Source organism: Procambarus clarkii, chromosome 72, assembly GCF_040958095.1.
Source record: "Procambarus clarkii isolate CNS0578487 chromosome 72, FALCON_Pclarkii_2.0, whole genome shotgun sequence".
Classification (NCBI taxonomy): domain Eukaryota; kingdom Metazoa; phylum Arthropoda; class Malacostraca; order Decapoda; family Cambaridae; genus Procambarus; species Procambarus clarkii.
This window is the reverse complement of record NC_091221.1, coordinates 6,015,282-6,033,549: the sequence shown is the minus strand read 5'-3', so window position 1 is coordinate 6,033,549 and position 18,268 is coordinate 6,015,282. Positions and strand designations below refer to the sequence as shown.

The 18,268-nt window shown below is 38.4% G+C and overlaps 1 protein-coding gene across 7 annotated transcripts in view; it reads left to right on the top strand.

Moving 5' to 3' along the window:
• The first annotated feature begins 582 nt into the window (after positions 1–582).
• Positions 583–18,268, top strand: part of LOC123773735 (peptidyl-prolyl cis-trans isomerase FKBP4) — a 31,738-nt gene continuing 14,052 nt past the window's right edge. Inside the window, exons 1-7 of one of the 7 annotated variants that reach the window (XM_045767609.2) lie at positions 583–917; positions 4,271–4,399; positions 7,262–7,352; positions 9,068–9,209; positions 9,949–10,091; positions 14,819–14,939; positions 17,003–17,160. In XM_045767609.2, coding sequence (XP_045623565.2) covers positions 7,281–7,352; positions 9,068–9,209; positions 9,949–10,091; positions 14,819–14,939; positions 17,003–17,160 — 636 coding nt within the window. In that variant the 5' untranslated portion in view covers positions 583–917; positions 4,271–4,399; positions 7,262–7,280. Of the gene's footprint in view, positions 918–3,747; positions 4,119–4,270; positions 4,400–7,261; positions 7,353–9,067; positions 9,210–9,948; positions 10,092–14,818; positions 14,940–17,002; positions 17,161–18,268 lie in introns of those variants that run through there. The other 6 variants (XM_045767612.2, XM_045767610.2, XM_069312380.1 and 3 more) reach the window with 6 other exon arrangements.

Sequence of the window (18,268 nt, the reverse complement as noted above, 5' to 3'; positions counted from 1 at the left end):
ATATAATATACCTGTACAGTACTATATATATCCAGATGAATGCAATAGTGAATGAGCACTTCTCGCACCCTATCTTGTCACTGGAGACAGGACCTTCAAGATTCCATAAGGATTTTGACTATACTAGAATGCCAAGAGGGCATTCCATTGTCCACTTGGAAACATATACGTTTAACAGTCAATGCTCCCCAGCCAGGATTCGAACCCAGGCCAAACCCTTCACAAAGCGCCGGATAAGTGCTTTACCACTGCGCCACCGTAACTAGCGCAGTGATAAGGCAGTGAATACTTTTTTGGATGCACTGTATGAGTGTTCAAATTGAAATTATGCTAATCACTTTATCTAAAACACATAAATTGCTTGTAAATGTGTAATTTGGTTTTGAACAGTAGCGCTAATATTGGCTATATCCATGGTGAGGTGGGCAGCGAGCGCTAATGTTAGCAGATATCCATGGTGAGGAAGGCAACGAGCGCTAATGTTAGCTGATATCCATGGTGAGGTGGGCAGCGAGCGCTAATGTTAGCTGATATCCATGGAGAGGTGGGCAGTTAGCGCTAATGTTAGCTAATATCCGTAGTGAGGTGGGCAGCGAGCGCTAATGTCAGCAACTGCTCCTGGGTAACAGCTTAGGACAGGCGAAGCTAACTTCTCAAGTGTACAAACACAGATAATATACTTTAGTCCTGGACTGTCCTCAGGACTAAAGTGTATTTAGTTATAGTCAATAAGTTAGTATAGGTGCCATAACGCGCGTGCCGGGAGTGGTAAGCCAGGAGGCGAGGAGAGAGGAGGTTAGCGTGTGGCGGAGGGCAGGCAGGCAGGCAGGCAGGTGGGAGCAGTGCTCGGGGTGGACGCTGACAGGACGGCCAGGATCATCAGCACGTTATTCCTCCCACACAAGCCGCCATAATAGGTAGAGAGGTGATGATAGAGGCGGCGTGTGGGCCCCAGAGGTGTGTGGTGGCTGCCTCTACCACCACTACCACACACACCCGGGGCCACCACGCTCCTACACAACTGTGACTTGTCACAGGTGTGTTTGGCACTATATATGTGTAGACCACATGTGACAGTTACGGCATTGTTTGCTATACGCTATTTATTACCATTCTTCTAACATGTCGCACAAGATTATGATGAACGGTTGTTAGGGATAACGTGTTTATAATTCTCTAAATATTCAGTATGTGAGCAAAGTTGGGTACAACAACACGATGCCTTCCTAAACATGTTAGTTGTATTATAAAGAAGAAAGTGAGCAGTTGGCTTGTTAACGTTGTCTGAGGTGTAATGAACCTTAGTGATGCATTACTTGTTCTTTGGGCAGGAAACTTGCTTAAACTTAAGCTAGAAAAAATCATCAGGGCAAAAATGTGGGGAACTTTGACAAGCCGCTGGCTTTCTGTCCTCATTGAGGCTACTGGTATTAGTGGCGCTTGGATAAATTCGGGTAAATTTTTATAGAGTTGCCTATGGCAGCGACCACCCTTGCCTTGGAGGCAACTATGGAGGGTCTCCCAACTCGCCATAATACTTGCTGCTAGGTGAACAGAGGCATCAGGTGTGAGGAAACCTTTCCCCCACAATGTGTCCAATTGATACACAAAAGTTCGTTGTGCTTTCTGATGAACTTGTAGCACGTTTGTTATTGAACTTTCTTGTTGTAAAAACCAATAAGTGCAGAATATTTAAAGGAAACCTGATGTTGAGGAAATATATTTTAAGTCCCACAAGAGCATCTGGTTGGACAGGGAAGGTAATTTGATGCTGTGAAATCTTTCCTGGCATCTATATGCAGTAGCCTTACATGCTTTTGAACCTAACCTTAGCTAATCTAACCATACCAAGCTTAGACAAATGTGAATGAGCCTATAATGATCAAACCATCAGAAGATCAGACCATCAGAAGGTGGTGAAACCTGATTTACCCAATTTACCTAAGGGCCACTAACACTAGTCGCCTCGACGAGGATAGGAAGTTGGCGGCTTGTCGAAGGCCCCCCCCCCATTTGCCTTGATCATCTCCGGTTGGATTTTAAAACCTAACAGATACCTGGTTGATGGGGTTCTGGGAGTTCTTCTACTCCCCAAGCCCGGCCTGAGGCCAGGCTCGACTTGAGAGTTTGGTCCACCAGGCTGTTGCTTGGAGCGGCCTGCAGGCCCACATACCCACCACAGCCCGGCTGATCCGGAACTTCTCTTAGAAAACAGTCCAGGCTTTTGGCGTTTGTGGTTTTGACAGGTAGGCAGTTCCATGGGTTTATTACCATGTGGGTGAAAAAGCATCTCTTGTTCTCAGTTCTATATTGTTGCTTGAAACCATTGCTCCTTGTTTGTGTTATGTCCGACAGTCGAAAGGCGGGACCAAAGAGCCAAAGTTCAACTCACACAAGTGCAACTAGACGAGTATCTGGACTTTTGAAGAAATTGTCAGAATCAACATCCTCCAACTTGTTTAGTATTTTAAAAGTTTCAATGAGTTTCACCCTGTCATGCCTGGTTTGCAGTGTTGTTAGCCCTGTGGCCCTCAACCGTTTCTGATATGAGAGTTGACTTATCTCTGGAATTACTTTTGTTGCCCGGTGCTGCACCTTCTCCAGAGCAGCTATGTCCTTCTGAAAGTAAGGTCTCCACGCTTGGCTTCAATAATCCAAATGACATGCAGCACCAGATATTTATACAGTTGAATTACCATCTTCTTTTCCTTAAATTCAGAAGTATGCTTGATTATTCTAAGGGTTTGATTAGTTTTTCTGATAGCGGCTCCTACTTGTTGTACAACTTTTAATGAGTGGTAGATTTTGACTCCTAGGGCCTTTCCTTCATCAGGCTGCTGTTATGTAATGGCATTGATTTCGAAGGTGTGGCATGGGTTGCTATGCCCCAATGTAAGGTTTTGCATTTGTTGATATTAAAAAGCATTTACCAGTCATCTGACCATTTGTGGAGTTCATGTAGATCTCTTTGCAAGGCACCAATATCATTATCATTTCCCACTTTACCATAAATATTTATCATCTGCAAATTTGATGATGTGGTTTGTAACGATGACTCCCAAGGAAGCCTATCCTGACCTAACCACAAAGGATCATCTATTATGGGACAAATCTTTTAATATCTAGAAGTACAGTACACTGTAGAAGTTACATTGCTGCTCACCTAGTTTTATAGTTTAGTTCACTTATTATACACCCCATACCCATCCTGTGGGCGGTTGTGGAAAAGGTTACAGAGGCATACAATGGGCTCAGGAAATTACCCCAAAAATTCATTTAGCTAAGCAAGTTATAGTCTTGCAAGTCTTTGTGGCGCAGTGGTAAGACACTCGTCCGGCGCTTTGCGAACGCTTTGGCCTGGGTTCGTATCCTGGCCAGGGAGGATTGACTGAGCGCCAAGGGAAAAAATTAGGATTAAGAACCTGCCTGATACTATGCATGCTAGTGGCTGTACAAGAATGTAAGAACTCTTGTATACTGTATATATAAAAAAAAAAAAATCTTAAAGCTAGTTACACAGTTTAATGTACTGTACATTGTTTTTGTCATCAATGGGTTCGAGAACTATCACAAGTTATTGTGCACTACAAGTACAGTCTAAGCTAAACTTGCATTTGTGGTGAGCTCGTTTCATAATTTGAAATATTTATCATTCACACCATCCTCCTCCTCTTCCAGTGGGTGGAATGGTTTGCTTGTCTTAAGACTTTTTTTTTTTTTAAAGGTTTAAAGTAAAGTATCTGGTCTCTGGACATTAGTATACAAATGTGCATATTGCATCTGCTTCAGTTCATACAACAAAAAACAAAAGTGACAAGAACTATTTAAATATACTCCAGAAACATAGAATGTATCTTGAGAGGTTATCTTGAGATGATTTCGGGGCTTTAGTGTCCCCGCGGCCCGGTCCTCGACCAGCCCTCCACCCCCAGGAAGCAGCCCGTGACAGATGACTAACACCCAGGTACCTATTTTACTGCTAGGTAACAGGGGCATAGGGTGAAAGAAACTCTGCCCATTGTTTCTCACTGGCGCCCGGGATCGAACCCGGGACTGCAGGATCACAAGTCCAGCGTGCTGTCCACTCGGCCGACCGGCTCCCTAAATGGAAAATGAAGGTTATTTGAAAGACTCCTGTTAAAATAAATACTGTACAGTATAACATTTGTCCAGGATTTGATGTACAAGTACAGTATAGTTAAAAAGTTTTTTTTTATGAAATTATAGGGGTTATATTTAATTTAATGTAATTTTGTTCTCTTCTTTTTAGGATGTATGATCCTTAAACTGCTGACTGACATGGGGTTAGACACCTAGAAAGGTGCATTTGAGCAATAAATTGTTTCCGAGACTGGTACTGAAATCGGCCTTATTTCCAGCTCCTGGACACCAAAATCAAGTACGATATTGTAGGAAACTATTTTATTTATAAGTATTAGTTAGGTAATTATACAAGGATTTGTATAGTTTTGATAAATGTGCATTTTTTGTCATAATATATTTTGCTATAAAATAAATTCACTAATACAGTGGCACCTCGACTTATGATTGCCCCAACTTGCGATAATTTAGAGTCAAGATATAAACTTGATCGGAAAATGCGACTCGACTTAAGATAGTGTCGTTGACTAACGATATTCATTGATACACGTTTGGGTCGACCGAGCGCATGGTTCATGGTCGCGCTGGCTGACCTGCCTCAGTTTATTAGTCGCCCACTTAGTGACGATCATGCTTATAAGAAATTCCATTTTTTTTTTTTGCTTTTTGAACATAAAACTGATTATTATATATATGCCATGGGTCCCAAGAAAGTCAGTGGTAAGGTTCAACATATGAAAACACATGTGAGAATGACCATAGAGGCAGATGAGCAAATTTCTTCAGGGAAAGAGGCAGAACAGAATGTCCTTTCCTCAACAATTAGGAAGTGGTGTAGACTGGGGAGAAATGCAAACTTTTATTGAAACAACTCATCCAGAGCAAGCTGTAGTAGGCTGTTGCCATAGCCTTTTTAATGATACTGTGATGCCTCACTATAGACAAATGTTAAAACGAAGGGAAAAAAAAGTTTCGCTAGAAAAATTTTTAGTGAGGCAAAGAAGCAGTGAACCACAACCAGGTCCTAATGGTAAGCAGGGAAAATGTAGGAGAGTGTGCCCCAGAGAAATCATCACTGCCTGATGTTATAATGGAAGGGGACTTCCCTTCCAAACAGTAACACTTCTCCTCCTCCCCCCTCATCACCATCTTCCATACGCCATCATGAGTCCTCCATAAAGTAAGATAAACATATGTACTGTATTGTAGTTAGAGAAAAAAATTGTATTCAGTATAAAATGTATTTTTAAATTAATATTTTTGGGGGTGTGGAACGGATTAATTCAATTCCCTTTATTTCTTATGGGAAAAATCGCTTCGACTTACGATATTTTGACTTACGATAGGACGCTGGGAGCAGATTACCATCGTAAATCGAGGCCCCCACTGTATTTCCAAATTTTATTAGGTTTGATCACATTTTATTTTCATTAGCATTAACACTTTCGCGCTTTATATTAGAGATAACTCGTCGCCGTTTTCTCTTACGATTCCGCATAACTGCCTACTTTTCTCGTCCATCAAAAAAATATTTCTATAAATTCCATTTTTTAACCGAAATGGATGGGGATACTTTTGTTTTGTAGAGAATTTATTTGCGAATGTTTTGGTACCAGAATGAATATTATATCACATAAACTTCTATGAGTAAAAAAAAAAATACACAAAGTATGTTTGGGGGTGTGGCGAGCGTGTGGCAGTGGGTTCCCTATAGCCGTTGATATATCCAACACGTGGGAAATATTTGTATGTGTTATGTATATGTCTGTGTAGGGAATTTTACTGCGATCACTGTCATACAAATTATAAAATGTTTCAACAAGTATAAACATGACAAACATCAAACGAACGAAAACAATGCGTTCGTTTCTGCCGCGAACGCATACTGAGCGACGTGGTTCTATATTTGGCGCTTCTCTTACACATGCTTTGTACAAATGTTATACAGTTCATCTTATAGAAAATTTTATTGCGAACACATTGGTATAAAAAAGAAATACGTACATAGAAAAGTAGGGTCAGGAAACGTATAAACTTTCCAAGCATGATTTCCCCCCTGTGTTTTCGCCAGTGCGCTCGCGGCTAACTACTCTCCACTTCACACACTCTTGCGGGTGGGCAATTACCTATATTAAACATTCATATGCATATGTCCGCGTAGAGAATTTTATTGCGATTCCAATGATATCAAAATTAGCGATGTAGGACAAATGTAGGCTTCGCAACCATTAAGAGAGTGGAAACATTTTGTTGCTGTTTGGCGCTCTCGGCGAGTGATCTGCATAGTTTTTTATTTGGTGTTGATACTCCTTATGCTTGGGCGGCATTTTATAGGTATGCTCTTATAGACAATTTCATTGCGAACACAGTGATACCAAATTTAAATACGTGCGCCTTCAATTATTGTCAGGACAGTCAAAAGAGTGTACACTTTTCGGTCTTACCGCGTAGGCGCGCGAAGTGCCGAAAGCATCTGGGGTATTATTTTTTTTTGAGCGCCGAGAGCGCGAAAGTGTTAATACTGTAGTAATATTTATTATTTATATTATTGGCATAATTATAGAGATTTTGGTAAATGTAAGTTTTTTATTTTTGGTCATACTGTATATCATTATAAAATGAGTATTTCCATTTTCAATTACTTTTCAACTGTGCAATCTTGTCCTATTTTCCTTGGCAATACTGTAGGAAAATGTTTTATCTGTATCATTAACATAGCTGTACATATTAGTATACACTACAAGAACTTTGATCGTTACTTTTTTGGGGTCATGTCATTTTATAATGAATATACAGTACTGTATTGCATTTTTGTCATCCCTGCAGTGACTGTTTCGAACACATCAATTAAATCTTAATCTCTTCACACTTGTATATTCAGTACAGTACTGTGAAGCATTGCAATACGTTAGTATATACAGGTACTATATGGTACCAGCTAATATATATCCTTTTATATTTTGTCATTCTCATCTTGCTTTGTCACTACCACCCCCTGAACTTTAAGTATTTATATCATTTAAATATAGTACTCTATTCACCTAATGTATTTTAATAATTTACCTTTATGATAATTGAACAAAATATGTAATATCTTGTGTATTATAACTGCTATTTTATTTTCCCAAATGCCTTCTTGCTGTATATACAACTTTTGCAGGGTGTAAAAACTGGTGATAATGGGTGGTGAGGAACCAGATAAAATTAAAATTGATCTCTCACCCAACCAAGATGGCGGCATTATAAAGGAGGTGAGTACTATACAGTATGTTGGTTAAGGTGCATTTACGGCGGCGCACGGAGGGAACAATATCTCTTAAAGCACTGATTATTAAAGAAAAGGTGGCATGGAAAAGATTAACATAATGGTCAAGCCGTCTTTAAAACAAATCCTGCATCTATCCTCGCCCCGTAGGTGAGGATAGGTGCAGAAGCAATGAGCACTAGAAGGGTAATCTGCTGCGCTGAACGCTGGCAAGTCCTTTTTATATGGGCTGTGATGTCATTTTGGCGCAAATGCTGGAGTTGTAGACGAGGAACCGGCAATATAACGACCATCGTGATAGTTTGTTTGGTGTCGGGTGAGCTGGTGAGACGGCAGGTGCACTGTCTCTCGTGGGAGGTAGGGTGGAGGGGGGTGGGGAAGGCGTGTCGACAATATATTCTGGCATGTATTGTTGTTGTTTTTTGATGTTGGAGCATGCTGATATGGAGGTGGTGAGGAACAGGCAGAATCTACTGCTATGCAGGAGATAACTGTAACACCAGCGTTGAATGTAATGAAACGCCATTTTCTGGGTAGAGCCCCGGAGGCTCCCTGGCACCCTCCCTACCTCCAGTCGGTGGTTTTTGTTCCATTTAGTCAGTCTCCGAACTAATGGTCTGGCAGCTGGCTCAGTGGGTTGGGACCCTCCAGGGGGTGCAAATGAGAGGTGAGTGGTGTGATGACATGTTCCTTGTTTGTTTTGGGGGGGAAGTTTCTAGCCTTTGTTCGGTCTCTGGCTGCAGTTTTTCTACCAGTTGGGGTCTGTTTTGGGGAGCCTACCTCTCTGGGTGCCTAACCCCAGTCAATGGCAGACATGAAAACTTTCTTGCAAGGGAGTTTCATGGGCCATTGCTCCCTGCACCTCTGAGGGGACCATGTTCTGGCTATTGGTCTCCGGTAGCTATGACAACTCCATATGACTGAAGCTCCGTACTAATATTAGTTAATCAGTCCAATAGCTTCAGGGAGCCTCCAGGGCTCTACCCAGAAAATGGCATTTCATTACATTCAATGCTGTTTCTTTTCTTTTTTCTTTTTTTTTTCTTTTTTGTTCTTCAGTCTAGATTTTGTCCAACTTTACAGGTGGTTCTTGACAGAGTAGAAGGTGAACAATTATTGACAAGTAGGTGCTGCCACCTGTTGATGGTGTTGCAGGTGTGTAGATCAGCTAGCGATTAGCAGGGTCTCTTGCTGGTACCAAGTAGCACTGGAAAGGGCCTTGAGTGTAGCTGAACAAGGTCATTCTAGGTTGAATCGAGTTCCCTGTTGCATTTGCTTGACATGCTGACTTGCTTTCTGTTTGCAGTCCTGTCCATGACAACAATATAACTTTTCTTAAGGAAGTACAGTAAATGAGTACATTGCTCATGAAGCTTTTAATTTATGCGCAAAGCCTTTTGTTTAAAGTTCCTTCTCTGCTTTTAAAAAAGTGATTAAATCATAGTATGTCATGTACAGCTCTGGATATTATAATCTTTATATTATTTATGTAATTGACTAATATTTTGGGAAAATAAGGACTTCGGTCACCTTTAGTAGTATAAATACAAGAGCTCTATTTTCATTTTATAGTAAATGGCCACAAAGTTAGTTATTAGAGGCACCTTTCATTTACTTGTCAAAATGGAGGTGGTAATGGATTGTTTCTCAAAAATAAATATGATCTAATATGAATAATTCCTGTTGTATTAATGTCTACAGATTATAAAATTGGGAGAAGGAGACGAAGGGCCCTTGCAAGGTGATCGTGTATCTGTCCACTATGTGGGCACTCTTGAAGATGGAACAAAATTTGACTCTAGTCGTGACAGGGGGGAACGCTTTGATTTCACTCTTGGCAAAGGTAGAGAATATTGTTATGAATTGGATTATTGATAAACATTATGTAAAGTACAGTCAAATTATGCATTTTTGACCAAAGAGGGTCAGATGGCAATTATCTGCCTTTAGCACCTGTAAAGTGTACAGTACCAGCTCCTAATTGTATTATAACCAGTGTAATGCACATCACTGTGAACTGTGTGAAGGAGGAATGTATATGTTTATCTCTCAGAATGTTTGGTAATATGTTTATTGTTTGTGATGTGTGTCTATGTATGTATTAACACGATGTACTGAACGGGGTGAGAATAGCTTGAGCTACCTCATCCCTTTGTGTGTATTTTACCTCAATAAACTTATTTCAATTTCACTGTGAACTATGCTGTTGGCTCAGTTTGAACAGTATTAGAGGAAGAATGGACATGTCACTGTTTCCCTCTGTGGTAAACCTGATCTTGGGAATTACAAAAATGCTATGCCATACAGAAGTCCTCAACTGATGTATGGAATGAATTCCCAAAATGGCTTTCATAAGTAAGCTGTTTGTGTATCAGAATGGGAAGATGTGTTACTGTATCACCATAAATGAACAGACAAAATCCCATAACAAAATCAAAACTCTAAATTGACGATAGGGATAAGTGATGTGACGAGGAAAGCTTGTACTGTATATCGATGAACGATAATGATAGCATATGCTACAATAGTATTTTCTTATGTGTAGTGATTTGCACTCAAAAAAAAATAATACTTTTTTTCAGGTGAAGTTATCAAGGCTTGGGATTTGGGTGTGGCTAGTATGAAGAAAGAAGAAATAAGTAGACTAACATGCAAAAGTGAATATGCGTATGGGGAGCGAGGCAGTCCACCAAAAATTCCACCCAATGCTACTTTGGTGTTTGAGGTTAGTTGGCATCATATTGCATGGTGTCTTTTTTTGGGGGGGGGGGCAGTAATTGAAGTGAGTTAATTTCATATCACACAGTATGAACATTTGCATTTGCAATAGTGAGGAAAATATGATTATTTTTATTTAAAAATTGTTTATCGTGGTGTTCTCGCAGGAGAGATTTTGGCCCTCGGGTTAATTTGTTGGAGCTTGCTACATTGTAAAGCTAAAATGCATAATTACATTTTTCTCTCCTATGGATCTCGCTAAAACTAACGTTTGAGACAGTTTAGTTTGAAATTTTATAAGAGGCTTTACCTTTAAACATCTCAAGGTAACCTCAATGTAGGGGGCTTTGAGCTTCTCAATGCCTTGATACAAAAAAATGTGCTGATGGACAAAATTCAATCATATGGTAAGCACTTACAACTTGGATCTCAATATTGGCTACTATTCTTTTTGGGCTTTGGATCTCTTAAGATGACTTGCATAAGCTTATTTTTCAGTTTCAAAAGATTTCAGTTCTACCTGGATACAGTATGAGATGCATTATAATTACTCACAAAGTGGATAAATGCTATGTAGAACATTCCATCATAATTCCATAATTGGCACCAACAAGAACCCACCAGTTCCTTAATCTCTCCCAGTTTCTTCCTGGGAGAAGAAAATTACCCAGAGTCCCTAAGGAAACTCAGAGCTCCAAAATATCTAGGTTTCATAGTTGTCTAGAGCATTCCCGTCTATATGTTATGTGGGGTTATGGTATACGGGGTAGCACGGGTAGCACATCGACTGACAGTGTTTTATGTATAAAGATAGTAGTTCACATTCAAGCAGGACTTGCATATTAGACCTGGTAGCAGCTCATAAACAACTATCGGTATAACAAAGGACCATATCATCATCATCATTATGGCATTCTCATTAAACAGTACATAAGCTGCTCAGTTCAACAAATAACCCTTATTCATTTCAGAAATTAACCGCTGTATTCACAGCTCATCAAGCTGCTTTAGGTATGATTTCCCTTCTTTGCAGTATTCAAGGCTGCTATGTCAATAAAAACTGCTTGAGGAAAGTTTAAATATGAGCAAAACATTCAGCAAAACAGTGTTGTGTACTGAGTCCAATCATTAATCTAAATAGTTGGAGTGAGAGTTGCCCTTGAAAACTAAATGTGAATCTGTTAGACAATGCGTTCAAGAATTTCCCAAGAGATCTGTTTCAAAATTAATTGGTAGTAATTTTGTCAACTAGGTCCTAATTTTTATCATTGAGGGAAGATGTTATCTTCCCTCAATGATAAAAATCAACCTGTCCTCTTACAAATTACATCTGAATTTGGCCATTTGCCCATATGGTCGAAAATGGACATAATTTAAAAATAAAAAATTTAAAATAAATTTTGGATTTTTTTTTCCAAACTGCAAGGTAAGGGTCCTCTGGTAGGTTAGGAGGGCAGAAAGTTCTAAGGTTTCAAAACGTCTTGAAACCCATTAATTGAAAAGTTCCTCTCCTAACCTAATCGAGTAAGCCAGAGGACTCAAAACGGAAAACAGGACAGTACGTCACTTTCGTGAGCCGATTTCATTTTAAATTATGTCCATTTTTGGCCATACGGACAAACGAGCAAAAGCGACGTAATTTTAAGAGGATGGGTTGAATTAATAGTGGTACTGCAGTCTCTGTGGTATATTTATTTTCTGTCTAATATCTTACCATGTAGGAAGCATTAATTCTAAAATAATAGCTAACCAAGTGATTTACATGTGAGCAATCTAAAATATCTTGTACAAGGTTCCTCCATATTACATAATCAAGTCTGCCTTCCATAAGAAAGGTTATTCATAATATACAGTATCAACATACATATTTTATAAATTTGCATATGTTCTTATTGTCAATACATAATATCTTTTAACATATTGTCTATCATTAAGATCTCCTGTGTATATTGTCCCATTATTGTCTAGATCAGGGAGCAGCATTTCATTTGAATTCTCAACTTCTGGTATAGACATTAAGGAACGAAGAGTGGCCTGCTGCAGAGTTCTTACCCTCTTATTACTGTAGTCGATAACTGTTGATGGATGAGAAATCGGAATTCTCTGTTATAATCTACTTGTATCCAGGTGCCTAGAAATATTTTTAAAATCATGTTATTTTCCACCAGTTCCTATGGCCGTTGAGTCTGGCACCTGGATACAATAAATGCTGCAATCTGGTGTCATCTCCAGGTATTAGCACTTAAAATGGCAAAGACTGCCTCCTTGGAACTTACACACCTACTTGTGCACACACAACCTTATCTGCCCATCTTCTCTGCTTTACTCACCTTTTCCTTCTCTCAAACTCACCAGTTTATCACCATTCATTTGTTCAGAATTACTAAGCCATCTAGAAACATTCTCTTCAATGACTTGACATTTACAGAGTTTTCCACAAAACTACTTTTAGTGTCAATTTCTAAAATTTATAGTTTTGTCCTGACACTTCATATCCTCATTGTTAATTTCTGTTGTTCTAGTTATTGTTATAATGCTCATGCCATGTCGGCTTCCATTTTGTGGAGTTAATGGGAATTTGTAACCATGTGGAGTAATTTTTTGTATATAATTAAAAAAGTTGGGTTGGTGGTTTTTATACATATAGCAGTTAACGTCGCTTAGCTTATGTGAACATATCACAGCATATAGTATCTAGTGCCAATTAAAAGTTTTGTGTAATCAAAATTCATGGCCCTGGAATGCATCCTATTTTCCAAGTTAAAAAAAAAAATATCCTTAACTAAATGTCTGTCATGTTGTCTTGGAATGCATCCCCACAAGATAGCCGAGTTGCCTGTACACTTGCTTATTTCCCCTACTTTTTGCCCTTATTGGATGTTTTAACATAAGCTATTTTGTTTCACGCTCGTGTGGTTAAACAAATTAAAAGACCAGGGCAGTCTTACTCGCAGTCAGTCTAACAGTCTAATATTACCCAATATTAAATTTATGATATTTGCTGTTTAAACCTCTCATAAGAAAGGTGTACGACATGCATATCTTCCATCCACTATCAAAGAGAGAACTTCAGAACCTTGGATGTTAACATTTAGAGCTTATTTATTCAATTTGCAATGGTCCAAATTGCAAATCCAAGGGATGAAAGTTGATGCTGAAATTGGTAACTTGGTTTGTTAGCAATGAATCGACCTTTTTTTGTGCAGTGAGTGAGCCATACCCCAAGGACCACAGACGTATGAGCAACTGGCATGGTGCTAATTCCCTTCTAGACTGAAACATTTGGGCTAGAACTGACTTAGCTACAAACTTCTGGGATCACTAAGGTCAGTGGTGTATTGCTAAAGAAACAAAAAAAAAAAAAAAAAGAGAGAAAATTGACAAGTGAAATTGAAATGAGAAATGCTGAGTTTTCAACTGCCTGGTGGATCAACTTGCATAGGTGTGTTTGAAAAATGTAATCGTCTGTTAAGTTGATGAGAATTCTGTACATGGTGTTATTACCGAAATGTAGTTAGTGGATGAAAGGTATGCGCATGGTGTCCCACCTTCCCAGTACTGTACTGTCATGTTATGCTTTCAAACAATTGACAGTTTTGGCCTCCACCACCAACTCACTTGTTCCAACGTTGCTCCAACTTGTTCCAACTACCACTGTTTGCTAAAGAGAAATTTCTAATGTTTTTTTGGCAGCTTTGTTTCCTTAGCTTGAGTCCATGACCTTTTGTTCATGAAGATGAAGGTTTCAAGAATTCTTCTTCTGCCAATTTTGTCGATTCCTGTTATTCTTTTATATGTTGTGATCATATCACTGCTTTTTTTTCTGTCTTCTAGCTGTGATTTATTTAATACCTTTATCCTCTCTTCATAGCTCTTGTTTTACAGTTCCAGAAGCCATTTAGTTGAATGTCTTTTCACCTTTTCTATTTTATTGATGTGGTTCTTGAGATGTGGGCACCATACAACCATTGCATATTCCAATTTTGGCCTCAAGAAGGTCATGAACAGTTTCTTCAATATGTTGCCATCCATGTATGTAAAACGAATTCTGAAGTTAGAAAGTGTTGCATAAGCTACTCACGCGATGTTCTTTGTGATTCTCAGGTGACAGTTTTCTATCCAGGACCACCCATAGATCTTTTACTTTATCAAAATCCTTTAAAGCCTTGTCACCTAATTTGTATGTTGTGTGGGGCCTATTTTCTCCTTTTCAACATTCCATAACAATTCATTTATTCACAAAATAAAATTCCATCGGCAAAGTGTTGCTCCGTACACTTTTGTCCCGGTCACCTTGAAGGGCATGGCAGTAGTCGAGTTTATCACCCCCCCCCCCCTTCCCTAGTAGTTTAGCATCATTAGCAAACATGTTCATATAATTCTGCATTCCTTCTGGTAATCATTCATATAAATAATGAACTTTACTGGGGCTAGAACTGAACCCTGTGGTACACCACTCTTAACATTTTTTTTTTTAAGTCCAGATAAATGCAGTCAACTCAACCATACCTTTCTTGTAAAACCTGTGTGGCTTTGTCATAGAAACTAAGTAGATATGTTACACATGATCTTCCTTCAGTATTTGAAAACTGCTGTCTTTCTGTTATTATATCATTTCTTTCAAAGTGTTCTACCCGTTTGGTTATAATTATTTCTTTTTGTAGGAGCATTGATTACACTTCACTGCGTTTGTCTATAATACAGTATCATGCATTGTTATTTTGTTATTTAAAGGTAGAGTTGTTTGAGTGGCATGGTGAGGATCTCAGTTCTAAAAAAGATGGGGGAATAATCCGAAGAAATATTGTTGCTGGAGAAGGATACTTGACCCCAAATGATGGTGCAATTGTAGATGGTAAGTTCATACACATTAATTATGTATATGGAAACTCGACCACACACCAAAAAATGAGAAGACGCCGACATTTTTGTCCGTTCTGGACCATTATCAAGTAGATTGTGATGGGAGCCAGGGCAGGCACGAGCGTTAAGTTAGACGAGAGAGAGAGGTGAGGAGGAAATTCTTGAGAGGATGGTAAGAGCAAAGCGAAAGGTACGGATGGTATGGGTGTAATAAAGGAGGTGTAAGGGAGTAATAATGTGTATAAGAATGGGAACATAAGAAAAAAGAGGGAGAGAGACAGAGAAAGAAAAAGTATTGGTATGCTTATGTTAGGTAACGTTTGATAAAAAGTTTAGAGCATTTAGAGCTCTTACCGTCTTCTAAGAATTTCCTCCTCCTCACCTCTCTCTCTCTCTCTTTGTCTCACTTAATGCTCATGCCTCCCTTGTTCCCATCACAATTGACTTAATAAATAATGGTCCAGGATGGACCAAAACGTTGTCGTCTCCTCATTTTCTGGTGTGTGGTTTAGTCTTCATATCATCAGCCACGTTATTGTGACTCATTGTCAGTGAATTATGTATATATGTATTTCTATAGAGAATATTAAACATTTTCAATTTTGCTTTAACAAGTAATTATTTATAAATTCAAAATTTTATTAAATTTGCTGCTCTCTACTCTGAATGCTGAGATATTGCATTTGTAATTAGATCTTTTTGTTCAAATAACATTGAAATATTTCATGTAAGCATGCAAGTTTCTTACAGAAGAGTAATTCAAAATTTTATATAGATTAATATAATTATTTATTTTACTGTATTTCTGTGAGGAGCCCCTTCAGCTCCCTGGAGCTATAGGACTGATATAACTTTGCCAAAAATTGTATGTGTAGTTGGAGGCAGTATGCACCATTAATTTATTTGGAAAGATGTCCCTTTTTGGCTGCTTTATAAACTAACAAACTCAATATTGAACTCGGACAAGACAACAGTGTCTTGAGTACAGGCAAATTGGCAGGTTTGAGAATGGGAGAGTCACCCCCCTAAGAATACCTTTGATCTGAGCTAAATAAATAGTGTAAGTGCTTAGAAATGCTAAAATACTACTGACCGATGTTGAAGGTAAACTCTGGCCATTAAGAAAGAATCTAATCAAGGAAGAGAGGTGAGAAGAAAACATAAAGTAAAAAACTTGAGGGAAGAAAAAGTACCAGATCTCTGAGACGGGGAGCCAGGACTAAGATCTGTGTGGAGAGATGGGTTGATGTCTGATCCTCAAGTTCAAGATGAAGAGAAAACTTGGCTCTAACTAAGTAGCAATATAGGTCTAATCACCATTATTAATCATGACCAACAACAAATGATCTGACACTATATTATAATACAGATTGATTTTATAACATTTAAAATAATAAATAATTCCCAAAGCACAATTTCAAATTATTATTACCGGGTAATTCATAATTTGATCGTTCCTCAAATTTTTATAATTTATAGACAACGTTGTAGGTGCACAACCTACATACAAATCCACCATTACTATTGTATCTGATGTTTGTAGAATATGGGAAGTCCACAATGCAGGCACAGAAATTTCATGAAGGCAATTTGTTTGTCCGTTCACTCGTGATTAGTAACTTTTCTAACAATAAATGGTACCAACTTGTGCAGTCTGTGGCTAATGTTTAGAGTTTTATCAATAAATTTGAATTAAACTTGATTTAAGTGTATTCTAATTAATTGCATAACCATAATCTCTTGTGAACAAACGATGCATATAATTCACATGTTCAAAGGTTATATTTATTTTGTTTTATGTAATATATAAAAAAATTACCAATTTCTCCAATATGCATTTGTTCACAACTCTCGCTGGGGATTTTGTAATTGCAATCTGTTGTTGAAACTGACACGTTCTTTATTGATAAATCTTGAATCTACTCGAATTTTAAAATCCTAAGAACTTGCCTGTTTCTAAGTTTGGTTGTGAACATTGTAATTATAAAAAGGTATAAACAGCACAATAAATAACAATTGAAAATGGTTATTACTTGTTTGTTAATATAATTACAGTGTGTGTCATCGGTAGAGTGAATGGCACAGTATTTGATGACAGAGATGCTAAATTCCCTCTTGGTGAAGGAACTGAGCACAATATTCCAGAAGGCCTAGAAAGGGCACTAGAGAGATTTAAAAAAGGAGAGAAATCTACTATCAAACTATCACCAAAGGTATGTGCCACATATCCTTTCTGGGTTTTTCTAAATTGCCTACTGTGTCTTGAGTAGTTTTGGGTAATTGGTCTTTAAGCCAGACTTGTTAATTTGAATTTATTAAATTCAGTGCATACTAAAAAAGATTTATTAGGCTTTGTTTATAAGTGTGCCTTGCATGTTTATGGGATTCTGCTTAGGTGGTGAATAAAAACCCATTTTATTTAATTTCGTGGCATCATAAACCTTTCCTCATCTGTACTCTCCGCGATTTAGTGTGCGAGAATTGGTCTCGCTACCTTGCATCGTGTGTTTTCTGCTATTTATTTGTTTATCGATTAAATTGCGAGTTTTGGCTTTGTCCAGGTGGTTTGTTGCCATGTTTTACTTTGTTGGTTGTTTAGTAATAGTTACCGCACTCACCCATGTCTCAACTTCTACTGCATGCCGTTTTCTGGCATCCAAACACACTTTTGAGGCTTTGGTAAAGCAGACTTTTGCTAAACCAGACCTACCTTTGTTCTTTTCCCTACTGGGCCACGAGTTCAATCTGTTTGGCTGGCATTTACTTATGCGTCTGGCAATAGCTCTAAAAGGCCTAGCCTTGAAATTGAAATTGAAATAAGTTTATTGATGTAAAGTACACACAAAGGGATGAGGTAGCTCAAGCTATTCTCACCCCGTTCAGTACATCGTGTTAATACATACATAGACACACATCACAAACAATAAACATATTAACAAACATTCTGAGAACCTAGCCTTGAGGTATTGGTTGAGGATTCTCTCAATTTGATTCATGATTCCTTAGTGAATATAATGGTAGTGTTGGGGCCAAGTTTATCCTTTGGGATAATCAAAGGATAAACCATATTGATAAACCAAAGGATAATCAAAGCTCATCCTTCATGTTTATGGGACAATTTGGAGGACATTCCTTCTGGCTCATGTTTACGAATTTCATGCTCTTCACTGCAGGAAGGAAATTTTGTTTATTTGTCCTAGAGATTCCTTTCTGGCTCCATTCTTCTTTGTCCTTTTTGGCCAAGAATGAGTCCTTTGCATTTATGAGGATCTTCTGGGGGTAGATATTTGGTTTGCCAGATAAGGGGGGTATATCATGGTC